The sequence below is a fragment of the Nerophis ophidion genome, linkage group LG29, assembly GCF_033978795.1.
Source record: "Nerophis ophidion isolate RoL-2023_Sa linkage group LG29, RoL_Noph_v1.0, whole genome shotgun sequence".
Classification (NCBI taxonomy): domain Eukaryota; kingdom Metazoa; phylum Chordata; class Actinopteri; order Syngnathiformes; family Syngnathidae; genus Nerophis; species Nerophis ophidion.
The window spans coordinates 2,170,076-2,196,686 of NC_084639.1; the positions used below are offsets into that span (position 1 = coordinate 2,170,076).

Consider the following 26,611-nt stretch of genomic DNA (forward strand, 5'->3'; position numbering starts at 1 on the left):
AGGGGATCATCACTGGCTGTACGATCTCAGTCATCCTCTTTGCGCTCGCCATGAACATGCTGGTGAAGTCTGCGGAAGTTCAGTGCAGAGGTCCCCTCTCCAGGTCTGGAGTCCGGCAGCCACCCATCCGAGCCTTCATGGACGACCTGACAGTGACCACTACATCCGTCCCAGGTTGCAGGTGGATCTTGAATGGCCTTCAGGAGGTGATTTCCTGGGCTCGCATGAACTTCAAGCCGGCCAAGTCGAGGGTCCTAGTGCTAAAGAAAGGAAAGGTTACTGGCAAGTTCTGCTTCTCACTTGGCACCACCAAAATACCATCACTCACCGAGGAACCTGTGAAGAGCTTGGGAAAGGTGTTTAATTGCAGCCTGAGAGACGCAGCCTCCACAAGATCGACCAACCAAGACCTGGAGACCTGGCTGACCGTGGTGGATAAGTCTGGCCTTCCTGGCAAGTTCAAGGCCTGGATTTACCAGCACGGGATTCTCCCTCGGATCCTCTGGCCCCTCATGGTGTACGAAGTCCCCATTTCAACGGTGGAAGGCTTTGAGATGAGGGTCAGTAGGTTCCTGCGCAGGTGGCTAGGACTGCCGCGAAGCCTGAGCAGCATTGCTCTATACGGGCATAACAACAAACTGAAGCTCCCCATCAGCAGCCTGAGCGAGGAGTTCATGGTGACACGGTCCAGGGAGCTCCTACAGTATCGGGAGTCCAGTGACCCAAAGGTTGCACAGGCTGGGATTGAAGTCAGGACGGGGCGTAAGTGGAGAGCTGTCGAGGCTGTGGATGTTGCAGAGGCAAGGCTACGGCAAAAGGTTTTGGTGGGAACAGTGGCGCAGGGGAGATCTGGCTTAGGTAGCAGAAGAACACCTCGCTATGACAAGGCGCAGGGGAAAGAGAAGAGGTCACTGATCCTCGAGGAAGTGCGAGCAGGAGTTGAGGAAAGGCGAGCCTGCCAGATGGCGGGAATGCGGCAACAGGGCGCCTGGACGAGATGGGAACAAGTATCAGAGCGTAAGGTCACATGGACCGAGCTCTGGAAAGCCGAACCCCATCGAATAAAGTTCTTGATCCAGGCGGTCTACGATGTGCTGCCAAGTCCATCCAACCTCTTCACCTGGGGAAAGGTGGAGACACCAGGGTGCCCCCTCTGCCAGAGGAGAGGAACCTTGGAGCACATCCTAAGCTGTTGTCCAAAAGCCCTGGGTGAAGGGCGGTACCGCTGGCGACATGACCAGGTCCTGAAGGCCATAGCTGATGCCATCTGCAGGGGAGTCAGTCACAGCAAGAGCCTCCGCCCAGTGAAGAGTACTGCTTTCATCAGAGCTGGGGAGAAGTCAACACCGGCTGCCCGGAACACCTCGTCTGGCCTGTTGGCAACAGCACGCGACTGGGAGCTGTCAGTTGATCTGGGAAAGCAGTTGAAGTTCCCTGACGTGGTTGCTAAAACAACACTAAGGCCAGATATTGTGCTCACCTCAGTGGCCTCCAAGCAGGTAATCCTCTTGGAGCTCACAGTGCCTTGGGAGGACCGTATGGAGGAGGCCAATGAGAGGAAGAGTGCAAAGTACTCTCAGCTTGTGGAGGAGTGTCGGAGCAATGGGTGGCGAGCGATGTGCCGGCCGGTTGAAGTGGGGTGTCGAGGGTTTGTGGGCAAATCTCTCTGCAGGGCCTACAGAATGCTTGGCATCACAGGGGCCAGCCAGCAAAGGGCCATAAAGTTAGTCACAGATGCAGCAGAAGTGGCATCAAGGTGGCTGTGGATCAGGAGGGGAGAGGCGTGGCATGTAGGGCAGTAGCGCTACCTGGACACAGGCTGGGGCCTGATCAACCCTGGCTGGGTCGCCTAGGGGAGGGGGTCTGATTGTTGAAAGACCCGAAACCCCCTGTGATCCTAGGTTACATCACTGAGGATGTGTCCAGTTGCACCATTGGTGTATTTAAAAAGTTGCTTTTCTGGGACAACCAGTGACTACCAGGAACAGTCTGGTTGACCACCAAGTATAGATTGGTGACAGCTGGAGAGACAGCGGACAGCCCGGAAAGACGGCACCGGGGCAGTGAGGGGTAGCATCCCGAGCTGCACCTTCTGAGAGGAAGGAACCCACAACAAGCTACGAATCGACCTACAGGAAATATACCCCCAGGGATTCCCGAGAGGGGGGGCGGAAGAGAATCCCACTGGACGGATCAAAGGTTGACGACACATGGCAATGGTAACACGACGACGACTATGGAATGCATATGTGGGAAGGTATGCAAGAACCGACATGGCCTGCGGATCCACCAGGCCAGGATGAAGTGTATGCAGAAGGTGGTAGAATCACAGCGCACAGGAACTACGCCTGGTGAGACGCAGGAGGAGCCAGGCCCGGAGTCACCCCACAGTGCCCGGAGCCTCCAGGTGATGCAACCACCAGAAGCACACAGGACATCAGAACATCGTCGGGTAAAGTGGCCCCAAGCTAGCAAGGAGAAAGAGTGGCTCCAGTTTGATGAAGATGCTGATACCATCTTAGAAACAACAGCCAAAGGGGACGCTGATCGACGCCTCAAGACGATGACCACGATCATCATCAGCCTCGCTGCAGAGAGGTTTGGACTTGAGGAGAAGCGGGCAGCGAAGCCCCCCTACATCATGAACAATAGAGCGAGTAAAATCCATCAGCTCAGGCAGGAACTGAAGTGTTTAAGACAGCAGTTCAAGGTTGCACGTGAAGAGGATAGGGGGCCTCTTGCGGAACTACGTTGTATAATCCGCAAGAAGCTAATAACCTTGAGGAGAGCGGAGTGGCATAGGAGGAGGAGGAAGGAAAGGTCCAGGAGGAGAGCTGCCTTTCTGGCGAATCCCTTTGGAGTCACAAAACAGCTGCTAGGACAGAAGCGAAGCGGTAGACTGGCCTGCTCCAAAGCTGAGGTCGACCACCACCTCAAGCAAATTTACAGCGATGGATGCAGAGAACAAGACCTAGGCCCCTGCAGGTCCTTGATCAATCCACCAACACCAACGCTTGACTTCGATGGGAAAGAGCCCGGCTGGAAGGAAATCCAGGAGGTGGTCCGCAGGGCAAGGACGAGCTCTGCTCCAGGGCCCAGTGGAGTACCTTATAAGGTCTATAAGAACTGTCCAAGACTACTCCACAGACTCTGGAGAATCTTGAAGGTGATCTGGAGGAGGGGCAAGGTAGCAGACCAGTGGAGACAGGCAGAGGGTGTGTGGATCCCAAAGGAGGAGAAGTCTAAGAACATCAATCAGTTCCGAACCATCTCGTTGCTGAGTGTTGAAGGGAAGATCTTCTTCAGCCTCATGGCCAGGCGACTGACAGACTACCTCCTGAAGAACTCCTACATTGATACATCGGTCCAGAAAGGAGGGATCCCAGAGGTATCTGGATGTCTGGAGCACACAGGCGTGGTCACTCAGCTCATCAGGGAAGCCAGGGAGAATAAGGGGGACCTGGCTGTTCTGTGGCTGGACCTCGAAAATGCCTATGGATCCATACCCCACAAGCTGGTCGAAGAGGCACTGAATCGGCATCACATTCCAAAGAAGTTCAGAGACCTCATTCTGGACTACTATGCCAACTTCCATCTAAGAGTCTCCTCCGGAAAAACAACCTCCGACTGGCACAGGCTTGAAAAGGGGATCATCACTGGCTGTACGATCTCAGTCATCCTCTTTGCGCTCGCCATGAACATGCTGGTGAAGTCTGCGGAAGTTCAGTGCAGAGGTCCCCTCTCCAGGTCTGGAGTCCGGCAGCCACCCATCCGAGCCTTCATGGACGACCTGACAGTGACCACTACATCCGTCCCAGGTTGCAGGTGGATCTTGAATGGCCTTCAGGAGGTGATTTCCTGGGCTCGCATGAACTTCAAGCCGGCCAAGTCGAGGGTCCTAGTGCTAAAGAAAGGAAAGGTTACTGGCAAGTTCTGCTTCTCACTTGGCACCACCAAAATACCATCACTCACCGAGGAACCTGTGAAGAGCTTGGGAAAGGTGTTTAATTGCAGCCTGAGAGACGCAGCCTCCACAAGATCGACCAACCAAGACCTGGAGACCTGGCTGACCGTGGTGGATAAGTCTGGCCTTCCTGGCAAGTTCAAGGCCTGGATTTACCAGCACGGGATTCTCCCTCGGATCCTCTGGCCCCTCATGGTGTACGAAGTCCCCATTTCAACGGTGGAAGGCTTTGAGATGAGGGTCAGTAGGTTCCTGCGCAGGTGGCTAGGACTGCCGCGAAGCCTGAGCAGCATTGCTCTATACGGGCATAACAACAAACTGAAGCTCCCCATCAGCAGCCTGAGCGAGGAGTTCATGGTGACACGGTCCAGGGAGCTCCTACAGTATCGGGAGTCCAGTGACCCAAAGGTTGCACAGGCTGGGATTGAAGTCAGGACGGGGCGTAAGTGGAGAGCTGTCGAGGCTGTGGATGTTGCAGAGGCAAGGCTACGGCAAAAGGTTTTGGTGGGAACAGTGGCGCAGGGGAGATCTGGCTTAGGTAGCAGAAGAACACCTCGCTATGACAAGGCGCAGGGGAAAGAGAAGAGGTCACTGATCCTCGAGGAAGTGCGAGCAGGAGTTGAGGAAAGGCGAGCCTGCCAGATGGCGGGAATGCGGCAACAGGGCGCCTGGACGAGATGGGAACAAGTATCAGAGCGTAAGGTCACATGGACCGAGCTCTGGAAAGCCGAACCCCATCGAATAAAGTTCTTGATCCAGGCGGTCTACGATGTGCTGCCAAGTCCATCCAACCTCTTCACCTGGGGAAAGGTGGAGACACCAGGGTGCCCCCTCTGCCAGAGGAGAGGAACCTTGGAGCACATCCTAAGCTGTTGTCCAAAAGCCCTGGGTGAAGGGCGGTACCGCTGGCGACATGACCAGGTCCTGAAGGCCATAGCTGATGCCATCTGCAGGGGAGTCAGTCACAGCAAGAGCCTCCGCCCAGTGAAGAGTACTGCTTTCATCAGAGCTGGGGAGAAGTCAACACCGGCTGCCCGGAACACCTCGTCTGGCCTGTTGGCAACAGCACGCGACTGGGAGCTGTCAGTTGATCTGGGAAAGCAGTTGAAGTTCCCTGACGTGGTTGCTAAAACAACACTAAGGCCAGATATTGTGCTCACCTCAGTGGCCTCCAAGCAGGTAATCCTCTTGGAGCTCACAGTGCCTTGGGAGGACCGTATGGAGGAGGCCAATGAGAGGAAGAGTGCAAAGTACTCTCAGCTTGTGGAGGAGTGTCGGAGCAATGGGTGGCGAGCGATGTGCCGGCCGGTTGAAGTGGGGTGTCGAGGGTTTGTGGGCAAATCTCTCTGCAGGGCCTACAGAATGCTTGGCATCACAGGGGCCAGCCAGCAAAGGGCCATAAAGTTAGTCACAGATGCAGCAGAAGTGGCATCAAGGTGGCTGTGGATCAGGAGGGGAGAGGCGTGGCATGTAGGGCAGTAGCGCTACCTGGACACAGGCTGGGGCCTGATCAACCCTGGCTGGGTCGCCTAGGGGAGGGGGTCTGATTGTTGAAAGACCCGAAACCCCCTGTGATCCTAGGTTACATCACTGAGGATGTGTCCAGTTGCACCATTGGTGTATTTAAAAAGTACAGTATATTATATATATGTATTGTATGTGTGTGTGTGTCTATATGTATATCCAGTATAGGCATATTATTTATGTATGCATGTCTATACATTATGTATGTATATATGTGTCTATATGTATATTTGGATGTATATTTGTGTGTATATATATATATATATATATATATATATATATATATTAGGGCTGGTCAACGATTAAACATTTTAATCGAAGTTAATCGCACTATTTCTCCGATTAATCGCGATTAACTGCATTGTATACGCAAAGCCCAATAATGAATTCAAAAGTAGTGTGTAGTGCACCTTTATTGGAATATTCTCCCACATGAACAAAAGCGCCAAAACATTTGTTGTGCAAACACAATTTAAATCAGTCCTTGTTAAACAGTAGCAGTTAAATAGCATATTTGATGAAAATCAACTAAAAAAATGTAAATACAAACATTTAAGCTTATTACTACCACTGCCAGGGTATTTAAGTTATCCTGTTTGTTATGGAAAATAAATATAATCTACATACAAATCTCTGAGCCACAATCATAACATCTGAACAGGCAATTTCTGAGGTAACAGCAGAAACATTTTTTTTTTTATCAGGGATCTTATGTTTAAAAAACCTATATTATAGGTAGTGGGCTGTTTTAGGGAATTTTTGATCAAATTATCCTTACTAGCAATATTAATAATGTTGTGTTTATTCTGCGTAGTGCACTTAAAATAATTATGACCATATCTAGGAATTTATATGATGGGAATTTTCCGATTGTTTGCCTGGTGCTTTGATAAACTGAAGGCATCATATACATGGTACTATATTGTGATGTTATGAGCCAGGGGAAAAAAGAACTACCCTACCCAGCATGCAACAGGAGTGAGGAGCATGTATAGGTTGTGTCGCCATGACGGCATCTTGTATGTTGTGATGTGCACGCTTTGAAAGCAAACGTTAAGAAGTCAGCCAACGCTCCTGGTCTGCATTATTCATAAATAGACAGACAACACATATACTCCGCTGCTTCACAGGCCGCTGGATGTAGCCGGCAAAGTATTCCCATGCTAGCAAGCACGCCTCATTCAGTCCAAAACGGCCCGATCTATCCACATCCAGAATTGTCTGGCGGTCGTAAGTGATCCCGGAGTGACCACGCTGTAAGCCAGCCAGGACATTTGCAGAATTGTCCGGTATTTTTGCCAAATGTTCCATCTTTACCAAGAGCCCCTCCACGCCATCTTGTTAAGAAAAGGCGTTAACAAAATAAAAGCATGTAAACAACATACGCAAATGTGCGATAAAATAATTGTCGGCGTTAATAGATTGATGAGTTAACTCATAATTAACGCACTAATTTGCCCACCCCTAATATATATATATGTGTGTATGTATATATGTACACACACATTGTATATATATGTGTGTGTGCGTGTGTGTGTGTATATATGTATACACATTTTATATATCTATATATATTTAAGTTTCTGAAGAACTAAATCTACCCGGGTAGTTTTGTAACACAGGGGGAACTTTATGTACCCGGGTAAATGGGAAAGTTCCTGCGTTGGAAAAGGGTCTGTTGATGAGTTCCAGCTGCAATAACACTCCACGCGAGTGTTGACGACAGACTACAGGAGCATAAACCGGCCTTTTGTAGTGAATCACCGTGGAACAAGTGTCGGCCAAAAATGCGAAAAGAATAAGTACAAATTTCTGCCTCTTGAGTCGTTAATCAGGCTGAGGAGGAGGTCGGTCGCAGCGTGGTGAGGAGAGAAGGTTGTAGTGTTGGTCTTCATCACGCCAGAGGTTAGCTGTCAAAGCGAGCGGTTCACTGAGAGGCCCTGCTCCCGTGAAGCCCGTGTAAGTGTGTAAATCACAGCGGAGAGATAAAGAGCTGATATACGACTGCAGAGTGTGAATGTGCATGACGCCACTGATGTGGAGAAACGGTCTCGGGGCGGTGGGCTGAGTTAGTGGGGGTCTTTCAGGGCTCCACAGGAAGGCCGAGCATGGGAGTTGTTTGTGGAATTATATTTCAATGTGCTGGAAGCAGGAAAGAAAACACTGGCAAAGGGAATCGAAAAGAGAGAGGGGGGTGTAAAAGGGAATGAGGTGACAAAGAGAGTCTTGGGCCCCTGATGAGAAATCCAGACACTTTGACGTTTACATCCACCCCCCACTTTCCCACTTTCCCGTCCTCTTCCAGGAGACTGTGACGAATGTCTTTTTTTACACATTTCACCTTCGGCCGTCCATCCGGGACTCCGCCTGTGAAAGCAAATGCTTCTTAGGCCCCTTCTACACTAAGCCGGCTAAGGTTATCCAGTGTACATCCCACCTAACCTTATCCTTGTCCACACACACAATGGTCGTTTAAAGGCCTACTGAAAGCCACTACTACTGACAGTCTGATAGTTTATATATCAATGATGAAATATTAACATTGCAACACATGCCAATACGGCCGCTTTACTTTACTAAATTGCAATTGTAAATTTCCCACCAAGTGTCGTGTTGAAAACTTTGCGGTATGATGACGCGTGTTTGTGACGTCTCGGGTTGCAGCGGACATTATTTTCCAGCCCGATCCAAGCTATAAGTAGTCTGCTTTAATCGCATAATTACACAGTATTCTAGACATCTGTGTTGCTGAATCTTTTGCAATTTGTTCAATTGTTAATGGAGACGTCAAAGAAGAATGCTGTTGGTGGAAAACTTTTTAGTTTAATAAATTAAAGTTTGATATTTCCCGCGGAGTTTCTTGTTGAAAACGTCGCGGAATGATGACGCGTGCGCGTGACGTCTCGGGTTGGAGCCCAGCACCACACACGGGTAAAAGTCATCTCTTATCATCGCATAATCAAACAGTATTTTGGACATCTGTGTTGCTGAATCTTTTGCCATTTGTTCAATTATTAATGGAGACGTCAAAGAAGAATGCTGTTGGTGGAAAACTTTTTAGTTTAATAAATTAAAGTTTGATATTTCCCACGGAGTTTCTTGTTGAAAACGTCGCGGAATGATGACACGTGCGCGTGACGTCTCGGGTTGGAGCCCAGCACCACACACGGGTAAAAGTCATCTCTTATCATCGCATAATCAAACAGTATTTTGGACATCTGTGTTGCTGAATCTTTTGCAATTTGTTCAATTAATAATGGAGACGTCAAAGAAGAATGCTGTTGGTGGAAAGCGGTGGATTGCAGCTGCCTTTAGCAACACAAACACAGCCGGTGTTTCTTTGTTTGTTGTGAAGCTTTAACACAGAGCGGTCAAGCAAACATGTTTCTCTACGTCAACCAGCAAGTTTTGGGATGGGAAAATTGTGATATTAAGTCGGCTCTTACCGGAGACTTCAGTGGATTATGGGAATTAATCGCATAATTACACAGTATTTTGGACATCTGTGTTGCTGAATCTTTTGCAATTTGTTCAATTAATAATGGAGACTATTAATAAGAATGCTGTTGGTGGAAAGCGGTGGATTGCAGCTGCCTTTAGCAACACAAACACAGCCGGTGTTTCTTTGTTTGTAGTGAAGCTTTAACACAGAGCGGTCAAGCAAACATGTTTCTCTACGTCAACCAGCAAGTTTTGGGATGGGAAAATTGTGATATTAAGTCGGCTCTTACCGGAGACTTCAGTGGATTATGGGAATTAATCGCATAATTACACAGTATTTTGGACATCTGTGTTGCTGAATCTTTTGCAATTTGTCCAATTAGTAATGGAGACGTCAAAGAAGAATGCTGTTGGTGGAAAGCGGTGGATTGCAGCTGCCTTTAGCAACACAAACACAGCCGGTGTTTCTTTGTTTGTTGTGAAGCTTTAACACAGAGCGGTCAAGCAAACATGTTTCTCTACGTCAACCAGCAAGTTTTGGGATGGGAAAATTGTGATATTAAGTCGGCTCTTACCGGAGACTTCAGTGGATTATGGGAATTAATCGCATAATTACACAGTATTTTGGACATCTGTGTTGCTGAATCTTTTGCAATTTGTCCAATTAGTAATGGAGACGTCAAAGAAGAATGCTGTTGGTGGAAAGCGGTGGATTGCAGCTGCCTTTAGCAACACAAACACAGCCGGTGTTTCTTTGTTTGTTGTGAAGCTTTAACACAGAGCGGTCAAGCAAACATGTTTCTCTACGTCAACCAGCAAGTTTTGGGATGGGAAAATTGTGATATTAAGTCGGCTCTTACCGGAGACTTCAGTGGATTATGGGAATTAATCCCATAATTACACAGTATTTTGGACATCTGTGTTGCTGAATCTTTTGCAATTTGTTCAATTATTAATGGAGACGTCAAAGAAGAATGCTGTTGGTGGAAAACTTTTTAGTTTAATAAATTAAAGTTTGATATTTCCCACGGAGTTTTTTGTTGAAAACGTCGCGGAATGATGACACGTGCGCGTGACGTCTCGGGTTGGAGCCCAGCACCACACACGGGTAAAAGTCATCTCTTATCATCGCATAATCAAACAGTATTTTGGACATCTGTGTTGCTGAATCTTTTTGCAATTTGTCCAATTAATAATGGAGACTATTAATAAGAATGCTGTTGGTGGAAAGCGGTGGATTGCAGCCGTCTGTAGCAACACAAACACAGCCAGTGTTTCTTTGTTTGTAGTGAAGCTTTAACACAGAGCGGTCAAGCAAACATGTTTCTCTACGTCAACCAGCAAGTTTTGGGATGGGAAAATTGTGATATTAAGTCGGCTCTTACCGGAGACTTCAGTGGATTATGGGAATTAATCGCATAATTACACAGTATTTTGGACATCTGTGTTGCTGAATCTTTTGCAATTTGTCCAATTAGTAATGGAGACGTCAAAGAAGAATGCTGTTGGTGGAAAGCGGTGGATTGCAGCTGCCTTTAGCAACACAAACACAGCCGGTGTTTCTTTGTTTGTTGTGAAGCTTTAACACAGAGCGGTCAAGCAAACATGTTTCTCTACGTCAACCAGCAAGTTTTGGGATGGGAAAATTGTGATATTAAGTCGGCTCTTACCGGAGACTTCAGTGGATTATGGGAATTAATCGCATAATTACACAGTATTTTGGACATCTGTGTTGCTGAATCTTTTGCAATTTGTCCAATTAATAATGGAGACTATTAATAAGAATGCTGTTGGTGGAAAGCGGTGGATTGCAGCTGCCTTTAGCAACACAAACACAGCCGGTGTTTCTTTGTTTGTTGTGAAGCTTTAACACAGAGCGGTCAAGCGAACATGTTTCTCTACGTCAACCAGCAAGTCTTGGGATGGGAAAATTGTGATATTAAGTCGGCTCTTACCGGAGACTTCAGTGGATTATGGGAATTCCTCCTGCAGCTCAAAAAGGCAGCTGTGATCTTGGCTCCTCCATTGGTGTTTTTGAGAGACACTGGCGTTCACCGCAGCCATCCGACTTTCAGGTATGACTTTACTATCTCACTAAAACACTATTAACACAATAAGCAGATAATGGATCTTCCAGAATTATCCTAGTAAATGTGTCTAATTACATCTGAAACGGCCCCACTGCCACCGCCTAGAATTGTCGCTTTTTCTTTTTTCTTTTTTTTTTGAAGCTTCACTCTACCTTTCCTCATCCACGAATCTTTCACCCTCGCTCAAATTAATGGGGAAATTGTCGCTTTCTCGGTCCGAATCGCTCTCGCTGCTGGTGGCCATGATTGTAAACAATGTTCAAATGTGAGGATCTCCACAACCTGTGACGTCACGCGCACATCGTCTGCTACTTCCGGTACAGGCAAGGCTTTTTTATTAGCGAGCAAAAGTTGCGAACTTTATCGTGGATGTTCTTTACTAAATCCTTTCAGCAAAAATATGGCAATATGGCGAAATGATCAAGTATGACCCATAGAATGGACCTGCTATCCCCGTTTAAATAAGAAAATCTCATTTCAGTAGGCTTTTAAGACCCCTTCCACCCCTCTCTTGCCGGTGCAACGCGACCGAGTACGCATGCTCGGAAAATGCGCACGTCATAGTCACCTCCATTGTAGCTTTGTGTGCAAGTTCTTAAATTAAAGGCCTACTGAAATGAGATTTTCTTATTCAAACGGGGATAGCAGGTCCATTCTGTGTGTCATACTTGATCATTTCGCGATATTGCCATATTTTTGCTGAAAGGATTTAGTAGAGAACATCCACGATAAAGTTGGCAACTTTTGGTCGCTAATAAAAAAGCCTTGCCTGTACCGGAAGTAGCAAACGATGTGCGCGTGACGTCACGGGTTGTGGAGCTCCTCACATCTTCACATTGTTTACAATCATGGCCACCAGCAGCGAGAGCGATTCGGACCGAGAAAGCGACGATTTCCCCATTAATTTGAGCGAGGATGAAAGATTTGTGGATGAGGAAAGTGAGAGTGAAGGACTAGAAAAAAGAAAAAAAAAGACTATAGAGTGGGAGTGATTCAGATGTTATTAGGCACATTTACTAGGATAATTCTGGAAAATCCCTTATCTGCTTATTGTGTTACTAGTGTTTTAGTGAGATTATATGGTCGTACCTGTACAACCTGAAGGTCTACCCCGCACGTTTCTTCAGCACCAGTCAACGGGTGGTGGCGATGCCCATCTCTGCACTTCGAAAGGGACCCTCTTCGAAACACGATCTTTCAAACTGATCGCTGCATAATACACTGTACTTTGTGTGTGTGGTCCAATCCAACCGTGTTTGCTTGACTGCTCTGTTCCATAGTAAAGCTTCAGCGTCATCTTTCGGGAATGTAAACAAGGAAACACGGGCTGTGTTGCTAAAGGCAGCTGCAATACACCGCTTCGCACCTACAGCTTTCTTCTTTGACGTCTCCATTGTTCATTGAACAAATTGCAAAAGATTTAGCAACACAGATGTCCAGAATACTGTGGAATTATGCAATGAAAGCAGACGACTTATAGCTGGGAATGGTGGTGGAACAAAATGTCCTATACGCGCACTCGTCATCATACCGCGACGTTTTAGCATGATACTTCCGCGCGAAATTTAAAATTGCAATTAAGTAAAGTAAAAAGGCCATATTGGCATGTGTTGCAATGTTAATATTTCATCATTGATATATAAACTATCAGACTGCGTGGTCGCTAGTAGTGGCTTTCAGTAGGCCTTTAAGTTTAAAAGTAGCATATATTAATGCAGTATGAAGAATAATGTTTTAATGTAGACACATAGAATATAAAAAAAGCTTACTGTGAAAATGAGTCGGAATTTCACAAGAAAAACTTAGAATTTTGGCAGTTATGCTAAAAGTTGTCATTTTAATCAATGCAAGTCAAAATGTGACCCGAAAAACTAAACACGTGTGCAATATTATGATAAAAGTTGGAACTTAACTCAATAACAGTCGCATTTTTTTACAAGGAAAGCTTAGAATTTTGGCAATTTTATGAAGAGTCGTAATTTTACTCGCCAAAAGTGACAATTTTTCAAGAAAACTTTTTACATTTTGGCAATTTTATAATAATAATCGGAATTTTACTCGGTAAAATGATGACAAAAGTCATCATTTCACTAACTATTTTACAAGAACAAAAAAAAAATTGGCAATATTGTGATAAAAGTCCGAATTTTATATGACAAATGTCACCGTTTTTGCATTAAAAAGTATTCATTTCACTTAAAAATAAACAAGTAATAATTTTATGTGAAAATTTTGCAATATTACAGAAACAGAAGGAATATGAGAAATTGTTGCCAATTTTATAATTAACAAAAAGTAAACACATTGTGAGGAAAAAGACTGCGTTTTGTTCATTTTATTTTTATTTTTATTTTTGGTTTGTTACTGGTTTTCATTTATTTTGTTTTAAATTTTTTGTTCATGATTGTCTGTCTGAGTTGGCCCTGCATTGAGGGGGCGACTTGTCCAGGGTGTACACCGCCTTCCGCCCGAATGCAGCCGGGATAGGCTCCAGCAACCCCAAAAGGGACGAGCGGTAGAAAATGGATGGATGGATGATGTAGATTCCTAAAGTAGCCTTAGCTTGACGCTCCTCTACTATCACATTCACTCTGCTTGCTGCGGCAACAACAAAACAAAACTCCAGACGTTCTTCTTGGTTTGTATGGTTTACTTGCGATCTTAATCATTCAAAACATAAAACAGTCACGATGTGGGAACAAATGAATCTCGTCTCGATTACTGTAACTTATTATTTTGGGGTCTCCCCATGTCTAGCATTAAAAGATTACAGTTGGTACAAAATGCGGCTGCTAGACTTTTGACAAGAACAAGAAAGTTTGATCACATTACGCCTGTACTGTATATACCTTTATATACATATATACATACATATATACTGTATATACCTTTATATACATATATACATACATATATACTGTATATACCTTTATATACATATATACATACATATATACTGTATATACCTTTATATACATATATACATACATATATACTGTATATACCTTTATATACATATATACATACATATATACTGTATATACCTTTATATACATATATACATACATATATACTGTATATACCTTTATATACATATATACATACATATATACTGTATATACCTTTATATACATATATACATACATATATACTGTATATACCTTTATATACATATATACATACATATATACTGTATATACCTTTATATACATATATACATACATATATACCTATACTGTATATACCTTTATATACATATATACATACATATATACCTGTACTGGCTCACCTGCACTGGCTTCCTGTGCACTTAAGATGTGACTTTAAGGTTTTACTACTTACGTATAAAATACTACACGGTCTAGCTCCATCCTATCTTGCCGATTGTATTGTACCATATGTCCCGGCAAGAAATCTGCGTTCAAAAGACTCCGGCTTATTAGTGATTCCCAAAGCCCAAAAAAAGTCTGCGGGCTATAGAGCGTTTTCCGTTCGGGCTCCAGTACTCTGGAATGCCCTCCCGGTAACAGTTCGAGATGCTACCTCAGTAGAAGCATTTAAGTCTCATCTTAAAACTCATCTGTATACTCTAGCCTTTAAATAGACCTCCTTTTTAGACCAGTTGATCTGCCGCTTCTTTTCTTTCTCCTATGTCCCCCCCTCCCTTGTGGAGGGGGTCCGGTCCGATGACCATGGATGAAGTACTGGCTGTCCAGAGTCGAGACCCAGGATGGACCGCTCGTCGGGACCCAGGATGGACCGCTCGCCTGTATCGGTTGGGGACATCTCTACGCTGCTGATCCGCTTGAGATGGTTTCCTGTGGACGGGACTCTCACTGCTGTCTTGGAGCCACTATGGATTGAACTTTCACAGTATCATGTTAGACCCGCTCGACATCCATTGCTTTCGGTCCCCTAGAGGGGGGGGGTTGCCCACATCTGAGGTCCTCTCCAAGGTTTCTCATAGTCAGCATTGTCGCTGGCGTCCCACTGAATGTGAATTCTCCCTGCCCACTGGGTGTGAGTTTTCCTTGCCCTTTTGTGGGTTCTTCCGAGGATGTTGTAGTCGTAATGATTTGTGCAGTCCTTTGAGACATTTGTGATTTGGGGCTATATAAATAAACATTGATTGATTGATTGATTGAATGACAAAATAAAGAGAGTTTGTTACAGTATGAGTTAGAAAAAGTATGAATGAGAATAAGTATGAGTGAGGTCAAAAAACTGTGTGGCTCGATTCCATTGACCTGACAACAATTACCCATAACACCTTGCGTCCAAAAATATATGCAATTAAAACAGTTACGTCATCAAATCATTTTGACAAATGTAATAATTACAATTAAAGTGAGCTTTATATAATTACTCTAAGCATTCAATATATCAATTTTCTTATCATGCAAATAAAGTAAATAGTCCCCTTTTGGCTGAATAAACATAAAGCACCTTCCATAAAATGTAAATGAACTTAAACAGTATTTAGGCTTCCACAGATGACATAGAATCATCATACTGCTGGTATTATATGCATCAAGTGTTCATTCAAGGCTAAGGCAAAATATGGAGATATCAACAAAAGGCCGTATCGCCCAGCCCTAGTCTCAAAGCATTTGGAAAGCAGGACCAGCTTGCAGGAATACCCAGTCTTCATTCAACATCAAATATATTAAATAGCGCACAAACAAATGAAAGCAACATCAAAGCAACTCTTTTGTATTGGTGAGGTTTCAAAAGGGAGTTTCTTGTGCAACAAAAAAGGGCGTATTTATTGTTTTAGTGGCTCTACATGTGCCTGACACCCCCGAGACTTTCATGATGAATTTGCAAAGCGCGGCTTTTTATAGTGTTTAATGTCAGCGTGTCCAAAGAGCTCCGTTGTGTTTGTCGCTGCTAAATTTGGAGACTATTGTTGAAGCCCACGAGGAGTCATGAGAAGCCACTGGACCTCGCGCACTCCCCTCGCTTCCTTCTTCTCCTTTTTCCGGTTTTCTCCTCCTCTCACTTTCGGATGTATTTCATCCCCTTCTGCTGCCTTGCACTCACTCCCTAAAATTCCACCAGGCTCCCATCCTTTTTTTTTTTTTTAATTAATCAATCCAACAAAATAATACACAATAGTACCATAATAAGACAGTTCCAATCCAAAACCAAACCCAGCAACATTCAGAACAGCAATTGAGAGGAGGTTGTGAGTTCAAACCCCGGCCGAGTCATGCCAAAGATTATAAAAATGGGAGCCATTACCTACCTGCTTGGCACTCAGCATCAAGGGTTAGGATTGGGGGTTAAATCACCAAAAATGTTTCCCGGGCGTGGCCACCGCTGCTGCTCACTGCTCCCCTCACCTCCCAGGGGGTGATCAAGGTTGACGGGTCAAATAATGACCATTTTTCTGTGGTCCCATTTATTTACAAAAAGTACCAAGAAGTATAAAAATAATTTTAGTACCAGTGCTGGTACCAAAATATTGGTATCGTTACAACACTGTGCTACCAAGTACAAACCCCGTTTCCATATGAGTTGGGAAATTGTGTTAGATGTAAATATAAACAGAATACAATGATTTGCAAATCCTTTTCAACCCATATTCAGTTGAATGCACTACAAAGACAACATATTTGATGTTCAAACTCGTAAACTTTATTTTTTTTTGCAAATAATTAACTTGGCTGCAACACAATCCAAAGTAGTTGGGAAAGGGCATGTTCACCACTGTCTTACATCACCTTTTCTTTTAACAACACTCAATAAACGTTTGGGAACTGAGGAAACTAATTGTTGAAGCTTTGAAAGTGGAGTTCTTTCCCATTCTTGTTTTATGTAGAGCTTCAGTCCTTCAACAGTCCGGGGTCTCCGCTGTCCTATTTTACGCTTCATAATGCGCCACACATTTTCCATGGGAGACAGGTCTGGACTGCAGGCGGGCCAGGAAAGTACCTGCACTGTTTTTTTACGAAGCCACGCTTTTGTAACACGTGCTGAATGTGGCTTGGCATTGTCTTGCTGAAATAAGCAGGGGCGTCCATGAAAAAGACGGCACTTAGATGGCACCATATGTTGTTCCAAAACCTGTATGAACCTTTCAGCATTAATGGTGCCTTCACAGATGTGTAAGTTACCCATGTCTTGGGCACTAATGCACCCCCATACCTTCACAGATGCTTGTTTTTGAACTTTGCGTCGATAACAGTCTGGATGGTTCGCTTCCCCTTTGGTCCGGATGACACCATATCAAATATTTCCCCCAAAAACAATTTGAAATGTGTACTTGTCAGACTACAGAACACTTTTCCACTTTGCATCAGTCCATCTTAGATGATCTCGGGCCCAGAGACATCTGGTGGTGTTTCTGGATGTTGTTGATAAATGGCTTTCACTTTGCATAGTAGAGCTTTAACTTGCACTTACAGATGTAGCGACCAACTGTATTTAGTGACAGTGGTTTTCTGAAGGGTTCCTGAGCCCATGTGGTGATATCCTTTAGAGATTGATGTCGGTTTTTGATACAGTGCCGTCTGAGGGATCGAAGGTCACGGTCATTCAATGTTTGTTTCTGGCCATGTCGCTTACATGCAGTGATTTCTCCAGATTCTCTGAACCTTTTGATGATATTATGGAGCGTAGATGTTGAAATCCCTACATTTCTTGCAATGTCACTTTGAGAAAGGTTGTTCTTAAACTGTTTGACTATTTGCTCACGCAGTTGTGGACAAAGGGGTGTACCTCGCCCCATCCTTTCTTGTGAAAGACTGAGCATTTTTTGGGAAGCTGCTTTTATACCCAATCATGGCACCCACCTGTTCCCAATTAGCCTGCACACCTGTGGGATGTTCCAAATAAGTGTTTGATGAGCATTCCTCAACTTTATCAGTATTTATTGCCACCTTTCCCAACTTCTTTGTCACGTGTTGCTGGCATCAAATTCTAAAGTTAATGATTATTTGCAAAAAAAAATTTTTTTTATCAGTTTGAACATGAAATATGTTGTCTTTGTAGCATATTCAACTGAATATGGCTTGAAAAGGATTTGTAAATCATTTAATTCTGTTTATATTTACATCTAACACCATTTCCCAACACATATGGAAACGGGGTTTGTACAACAAAGCATGTTTGTAGTCAGTCTGCGGTTGGTAAATCAAAAAGTTTGTATAGTGCGGGGTTCCTAAAAGGAGGTTCCACTTGTTGTTTCAAATGGTGCTCACCTCTCCCTGCGCTCTCCTCTCGCCTCAAGGTCCACCCAGGGTGTCGGAGCGAGTGGCCCACCGGCAGAGCGTCCGCCTGGGTCGGACCATGAAGCTGCCCTGCCCCGTGGAGGGCGACCCGCCGCCGCTCATCATGTGGACCAAAGACGACCGCAACATCCACAGCGGCTGGACGCGCTTCCGGGTGTTGCAGCACGGCCTGCGCATCAAAGAGGTGGAGGCGGGCGACGCCGGCACGTACGTCTGCAAGGCCACCAACGGCTTTGGCAGCGTCAACGTCAACTTCTCCCTCATCATCATCGGTGAGTGCATTGTGGGTGTTATTGTGGGTTCATGCTTGCGCCGTTTATAGGGCTCTTGCATTGTGTCGTCTCCGCTCGTGCAGCTGCTCTTAAAGGCCTACTTACACCCACTACTACTGACAGTCTGATAGTTTATATATCAATGATGAAATATTAACATTGCAACACATGCCAATACGGCCTTTTTACTTTACTAAATTGCAATTGTAAATTTCCCACGAAGTGTCGTGTTGAAAACTTTGCGGTATGATGACGCGTGTTTATGACGTCTCGGGTTGCAGCGGACATTATTTTCCAGCCCGATCCAAGCTATAAGTAGTCTGATTTAATCGCATAATTACACAGTATTCTAGACATCTGTGTTGCTGAATCTTTTGCAATTTGTTCAATTATTAATGGAGACGTCAAAGAAGAATGCTGTTGGTGGAAAACTTTTTAGTTTAATAAATTAAAGTTTGATATTTCCCACGGAGTTTCTTGTTGAAAACGTCGCGGAATGATGACACGTGCGCGTGACGTCTCGGGTTGGAGCCCAGCACCACACACGGGTAAAAGTCATCTCTTATCATCGCATAATCAAACAGTATTTTGGACATCTGTGTTGCTGAATATTTTGCAATTTGTCCAATTAATAATGGAGACTATTAATAAGAATGCTGTTGGTGGAAAGCGGTGGATTGCAGCTGCCTTTAGCAACACAAACACAGCCGGTGTTTCTTTGTTTGTTGTGAAGCTTTAACACAGAGCGGTCAAGCAAACATGTTTCTCTACGTCAACCAGCAAGTTTTGGGATGGGAAAATTGTGATATTAAGTCGGCTCTTACCGGAGACTTCAGTGGATTATGGGAATTAATCGCATAATTACACAGTATTTTGGACATCTGTGTTGCTGAATCTTTTGCAATTTGTTCAATTATTAATGGAGACGTCAAAGAAGAATGCTGTTGGTGGAAAGCGGTGGATTGCAGCTGCCTTTAGCAAAACAAACACAGCCAGTGTTTCTTTGTTTGTTGTGAAGCTTTAACACAGAGCGGTCAAGCGAACATGTTTCTCTACGTCAACCAGCAAGTTTAGGATGGGAAAATTGTGATTTTAAATCGGCTCTTACCGGAGACTTCAGTGAATTATGCGACCTCCTCCTGCAGCTCAAAAAGGCAGCTGTGATCTTGGCTCCTCGGTTTTTCTCAGAGACACTGCCATTCACTGCAGCCATCCGACTTTCAGGTATGACTTTACAATCTCACTAAAACACTATTAAAACAATAAGCTGATAAGGGATCTTCCAGAATTATCCTAGTAAATGTGTCTAGTTACACTGCCACCGCCTGGAGCCGTCGCCTTTTTTTTTTTTTTTTTCTTCTTTTTTTTTTAAGTGCTTCACTCTAACTTTCCTCATCCACAAACCTTTCATCCTCGCTCAAATTAATGGGGAAATCGTCGCTTTCTCGGTCCGAATCACTCTCGCTGCTGGTGGCCATGATTGTAAACAATGTTCAGATGTGAGGAGCTCCACAACCCGTGATGTCACGCGCACATCGTCTGCTACTTCCGGTACAGGCAAGGCTTTTTTATTAGCGACCAAAAGTGGCGAACTTTATCGTGGATGTTCTCTACTAAATCCTTTCAGCAAAAATAGGGCAATATTGCAAAATGATCAAGTATGACACATAGAATGGAGCTGCTATCCCCGTTTAAATAAGAACATCTCATTTCAGTAGGCCTTCAATTTGGCGGCAGTGAAACGAGGCGCTTGTTTCGATGCTGTATTGCGTCATGTTGGCTACTGGCGGCAATGATGTCATCATTAAGCAGATGTCTTTAATCAGCGCGTCTGCTCTGTATTTGTGTGTGTGTCTGTGTGTGTGTGTGTGTGTGTGTGTGTGTGTGTGCGCGTGTTGTCCTCATCCATCTCAGCGACATATCTGCAAGTGGCACGACATGCGTGAATGTGTGTGTGTGTGTGTGTGTGTGTGTGTGTGTGTGTGTGTGTGTGCGCGTGTTGTCCTCATCCATCTCAGCGACATATCTGCAAGTGGCACGACATGCGTGTGTGTGTGTGTGTGTGTGTGTGTGTGTTGTCCTCATCCATCTCAGCGACATATCTGCAAGTGGCACGACATGCGTGTGTGTGTGTGTGTGTGTGTGTGTGTGTGTGCGTGTGTGTGTGTGTGTGTGTGCGCGTGTTGTCCTCATCCATCTCAGCGACATATCTGCAAGTGGCACGACATGCGTGTGTGTGTGTGTGTGTGTGTGTGTGCGCGTGTTGTCCTCATCCATCTCAGCGACATATCTGCAAGTGGCACGACATGCGTGTGTGTGTGTGTGTGTGTGTGTGTGTGTGTGTGTGTGTGCGCGTGTTGTCCTCATCCATCTCAGCGACATATCTGCAAGTGGCACGACATGCGTGTGTGTGTGTGTGTGTGTGTGTGTGTGTGTGTGTGTGTGTGTGCGCGTGTTGTCCTCATCCATCTCAGCGACATATCTGCAAGTGGCACGACATGCGTGTGTGTGTGTGTGTGTGTGTGTGTGTGTGTGTGCGCGTGTTGTCCTCATCCATCTCAGCGACATATCTGCAAGTGGCACGACATGCGTGTGTGTGTGTGTGTGTGTGTGTGTGTGTGTGTGTGTGTGTGTGTGTGTGCGCGTGTTGTCCTCATCCATCTCAGCGACATATCTGCAAGTGGCACGACATGCGTGTGTGTGTGTGTGTGTGTGTGTGTTTGGGGTGGAGCTCGCAGCGGGGGGCGCCTCGGGTGCAAGCGGAGACTGAGGCGGGGTCAACAGCTGCCATGTAGGACGTCCAGGCGGACAGCTGCTGTCTGTCCATCTTTACCGCTCTTTTTACTGCCCTTCATACGTCCACGCAGGACGAAAACACTCATGTATTTGGGAGGCTTTCCATTTTGGAACAATAAACATCTTCCCAGCTGGCTGGATGTTGAACAAAATGGTGTTGTTTGGACTTGCCATGTTTACAAAGCGCAGAATACGCTTAAATATTTATTCTATACACCAGGGGGCCCCCAAACTTTTTGACTGGGGGGCCGCATTGGGTTAAAACAATTTGGCCGGGGGCCAGGGTGTATATATATATATATATATTTATATATATATATATTTATATATATATATATATATTTTTTTTTTTTTTTTTTTGAAAATCTGTCATTTCTAATCCATTTTCTACCGCTTGTTACTCTCGAGGTCTCCTAGCTACTCAGGCAAATCATATTGTCTAAAAAGGCATTTTCCCATCGATAACGTCACATCATCGGCCGACACACTTTCAGTCTATAGTTATATATATATATATATATATATATAGGAATGCAAAGGATATATAATATCCAATATTTTCACAAAGATGAAATAAGTCGTATTTTTGGTTTGTTTGATAGTTAAAACAAATTTACATTATTGCAATCAGTTGATAAAACATTGTCCTTTGCAATTATAAAAGCTTTTTTTTTTTAAATCTACTACTCTGCTAGCATGTCAGCAGACTGGGGTAGATCGTGCTGAAATCTATGTATCGAATGAATACAGAATCCTTTTGAATCGGAAAAATATCAATTTGAATCGAGAATCAAATCGAATCGAAAAAAATCGATATATCATCGAATCGTGACACCAAGAATCGATATTGAATCGAATCGTGGGACATCCAAAGATTCGCAGCCCTAATATATATATATATATATATATATATATATATATGTAGGTGTGGGAAAAAATCACAAGACTACTTCATCTCTACAGAACTGTTTCATGAGGGGTTCCCTCAATCATCAGGAGATTTTAATGGAAGCATTCACATACAATGGTTTATATAGAGCACAGAGTGGGTGGGTACAGGCAGGCGTAGGGTGTGAGGATTGGCTCATGTGTTACCTAGGAGGTGTTTCCGTCTGTGGCGGCATGTTGAAATGATTTCACTGCGCTTGTTGAGGGATGATAGATCTGGATGATATATAATAAACAGTTTCTCTTTTAAGCATAGGTTGCATCTTTTATTACCACTGTTGTAAGGTGTGCTGGATGCAAGAATTTGCCATGTTAGTGAATATTCAACATTATTGTCTTTGAGGTTCCAAATGTGTTTGCTGAGTTCTGTAGAATTCTGCAAAGTCTGGTTTCTAAAGGAGGCGTTGTGATTATTCCATCTTGTTTTGAACGCTCCTTCGGTTAATCCTACGTACGTGTCGGATGTGTTAATGTCCTTGCATATTACCTTTGCTTGGTAAACGACTGATGTCTGTAAGCACCCTCCGTTGAGAGGGCAATCAGGTTTCTTGCGACAGTTACATTCATTATTGGTTTCAGAGTCGTTTAGTCTGGGGGTAGGCAGTCCTTTTGCAATTGCTTTGTTGTGGTTTGAAATGATTTGTTGCATGTTATTCATACAGCTGTAGCTCAATTTAATGTTGTTCTTGTTGAATATTTTTCTTAGGGTGTTGCCTTTGGGGAAGTGTTTGTCTGATCGACAAACACACCTACACACCTACATATTGCGCTCTACCACGGTATCGAGCACTATTCTCTGGATAATCCAATCAAGACATATATATATATATATATATATATATATATATATATAGTACAGGTTTGGACACTCCCTCTCATGTCAATGTGTTTTCTTCCTTTTCATGACGCCATTGGTGGATCTACACCTGACATCCACTGTAATTATACCATACATATGCAGTCGATACTACTATGATTACATCGATATTTTTCAGCATCACTAAATCTTCTTTTGTTTGTTTTTATTTATTTTATGTTTATAAACTCAGGAAATATGTCCTTGGAAACATGAGGAATTGAATATGACCAATGTATGATCCTGTAACTACTCGGTATCGGATTGATACCCAAATGTGTGGTATCATCTAAAAATAATGTAAAGTATCAAACAACAGAAGAATAAGTGATTATTACATTTTAACAGAAGTGTAGATGGAACATGTTAAAAGAGAAAGTAAGCAGATATTAACAGTAAATGAACAAGTAGATTAATAATTCATTTTCTACCGCTTGTCCTTAATAATGTTGACAAAATAAAAGGTGTATAAATGACACAATATGTTACTGCATATGTCAGCAGACTGATTAGGAGCCTTGGTTTACTTAGTAATAAAAGACAAGTTGTCTTGTATGTTCACTTTATTATTGAAGGACAAACTTGCAATAGGAAACATATGTTTAATGTACCCTAAGATTTTTTTGTTAAAAGAAAGCCAATAATGCCACTTTTTGTGGCATTATTGTGGTACCAAAATATTGGTATTGGGACAACACTAATCCATCCATCCTTTTTCTACTGCTTGTCCCTTTCGGAGTCGCGAGGGGTGCTGGAGCCTATTTCAGCTGCTTTCAGGCGGAAGGCGACGTACACCCTGGACAAGCTGCCACCTCATCGCAGGGCCAACACAGATAGACAGACAACATTCACACACTAGGGACCATTTAGTGTTGCCAATCAACCTATCCCCAGGTGCATGTCTTTGGAGGTGGGAGGGGCCTATCCCCAGGTGCATGTCTTTGGCGGTGGGAGGGGCCTATCCCCAGGTGCGTGTCCTTGGAAGTGGGAAGAGCCTATCCCCAGGTGCATGTCTTTGGAAGTGGGAGGGGCCTATCCCCAGGTGCATGTCTTTGGAGGTGGGAGGAGCCTATCCCCAGGTGCATGTCTTTGGAGGTGGCAGGGGCCTATTTCCAGGTGCATGTCTTTGGAGGTGGGAGGGGCCTATCCCCAGGTGCATGTCTTTGGAGGTGGGAGGGGCCTATCCCCAGGTGCATGTCTTTGGAGGTGGGAGGAGCCCATCCCCAGGTGCGTGTCTTTGGAAGTGGGAGGAGCCTATCCCCAGGTGCATGTCTTTGGAGGTGGGAGGGGCCTATCCCCAGGTGCATGTCTTTGGCGGTGGGAGGAGCCCATCCCCAGGTGCATGTCTTTGGCGGTGGGAGGAGCCCATCCCCAGGTGCGTGTCTTTGGAAGTGGGAGGGGTCAATCCCCAGGTGCATGTTTTTGGAGGTGGGGGGGGCCTATCCCCAGGTGCATGTCTTTGGAGGTGGGAGGGGTCAATCCCCAGGTGCATGTTTTTGGAGGTGGGGGGGGCCTATCCCCAGGTGCATGTCTTTGGAGGTGGGAGGGGTCTATCCCCAGGTGCTTGTTTTTAGAGGTGGGAGGGGCCTATCCCCAGGTGCATGTCTTTGTAGGTGGGAGGGGCCTATCCCCAGGTGCATGTTTTTAGAGATGGGAGGGGCTTATCCCCAGGTGCATGTCTTTGGAGGTGGGAGGAAGCTGGAGTACCCGGAGGGAACCCACGCATTCACGGGGAGAACATGCAAACTCCACACAGAAAGATCCTGAGCCGGGGATTGAACTCAGGACCTCCGTATTGTGAGGCACATGCACAAACCCATGTACCACCGTGCTGCCCTAAAGATCCACATGTTTATCCTTCAATCCTACCATTCAGTAATTTTTCTTCATTTTCCTCCAACCGCCGTTTCATTCCCGTCAATATTATCTCAGTTTCGTATCTCGACAGCTGCGCCCGACGGTTTTTGTTGGAAAGCGTGTCGCCGTGCGCCGGTCGGTCTTTCGGGCAAGTGAGGATGGAAACGTGGCCGCCGCCGGCGGAAGATGAGTGATTGCAAGCGTACGCCCGGCGGTAGTTGGAAGCAGATGTGCGGACAATGGGAGCGTGTCGGGAGCGGCGACGGGAAGTTGTGCGAGGAAAAAGGAAGGAAGCTGCGTGTGTCCATGTGATTTACTGCCATGTCATAGCCGGCCTGTAACATCTGACATGTGCTTTTAATTGCCGCTGGATTGTGGAGGTGCGGCGTGGTTTTTAAAAAAAAGTCAGCTTTTCAGGGATTTGAGCTCATCAGGCCAGAGTCTGCGAGCTCAGTGGAACACTGCTTGCCATCATGTCACCATTCATCCTTTAATCCCGCCGGCAGATTAGGAGGGATCCGTGCTGACCCGGTCCAGTCCGAGGCGTACGATGCAGAAGTCTTGCGTCGCAGTAGCACATCCACTTTATCTTTTTTCCATCTGACTCCGTCCCAAGTGAGACTGCAGCTGTCCACTGGACCAAAACCAACATGTGGGATCAGGTTGCAGACTCTCATCATACTGCATCATCCAGTCCTTTGTTTCTCAATCCACCAGGCCTTAGTTCTTCTGGTTTTCAAACTCTATGTCACACATCCATGTCCTCTGACCCCTTCACACCTTCCTTCAACCACCTGTCCATACAAATGTGCCATTCCCCAATGTTGAGGTCTCTCTGTCCCTTGTATTCCCTCGTCCCTTAGTCTCTTTGGTTCCTTGATATTACCATATTTTCCGGACTATAAATCGCAGGTTTTTTCATAGTTTGGCCGGGGGTGCGACATATACTCTGGAGCGACTTATGTGTGAAATTATTAACACATTACCGTAAAATATCAATTTGAACGGCTTCCTGCCATCATCATGCGGGTTGCATGGACCATCAAGGAAGGACATGCTTTCGCAGGTTTGACTCGCTTTATTTTTCAATACCAGCTTTGCCTTTTGGTCGAATTGCTTTTCAGCTGCTCCACTCCTGCTCGCTCCTCGTTTGCCTTCAGTCTGCCGCGTCTTTGTCACTGTGTTCGGCTTGCTCTCAGTCGTTCTCGCTCGTGTTGTTATCTTGCTGATTCTCCTACTCCTTCTGCCGCGATCGTTCCTCCTCCTTCTCCCCTTTTATACAGCGTCAGGAGAAACGTTAATTGTGACCCAGTGTGTGTGTCACGCACCTGATTTGGATTGTGGCGGCGTGGCGCCCAGCAAGCCCCGCCTCTTTGTTCGGGTTCATTTTCCGCCTCCTGGCCGCCATCTTGAGCCGGGCCAACGCCCGTCTTGCCCCGCCGTCGGCTCCGTCCCTCCACAATCAAAATATATAATTTATCTCATTCACGTAAGACTGGTCAGATATCAGCAATCGTCACACGCACGTCAACCAATGAAAATTTGGCCAAGGCAGGTCATGGCAGAAGTGCATTGTGGGAAAAAAAAGATGCTACCTGCTACTATTTCCACCATTTGAACATTGGCGC

At 45.1% G+C, this 26,611-nt stretch overlaps 1 protein-coding gene across 1 annotated transcript in view; it reads left to right on the forward strand.

The window, feature by feature from the left end:
- The window catches only part of fgfrl1a (fibroblast growth factor receptor like 1a), a 187,770-nt gene that overhangs the window by 75,019 nt on the left and 86,140 nt on the right, over window positions 1–26,611 (forward strand). Inside the window, exon 3 of the mRNA XM_061892165.1 lies at window positions 18,254–18,526. Coding sequence (XP_061748149.1) covers window positions 18,254–18,526 — 273 coding nt within the window. The remainder of the gene's footprint in view (window positions 1–18,253; window positions 18,527–26,611) is intronic.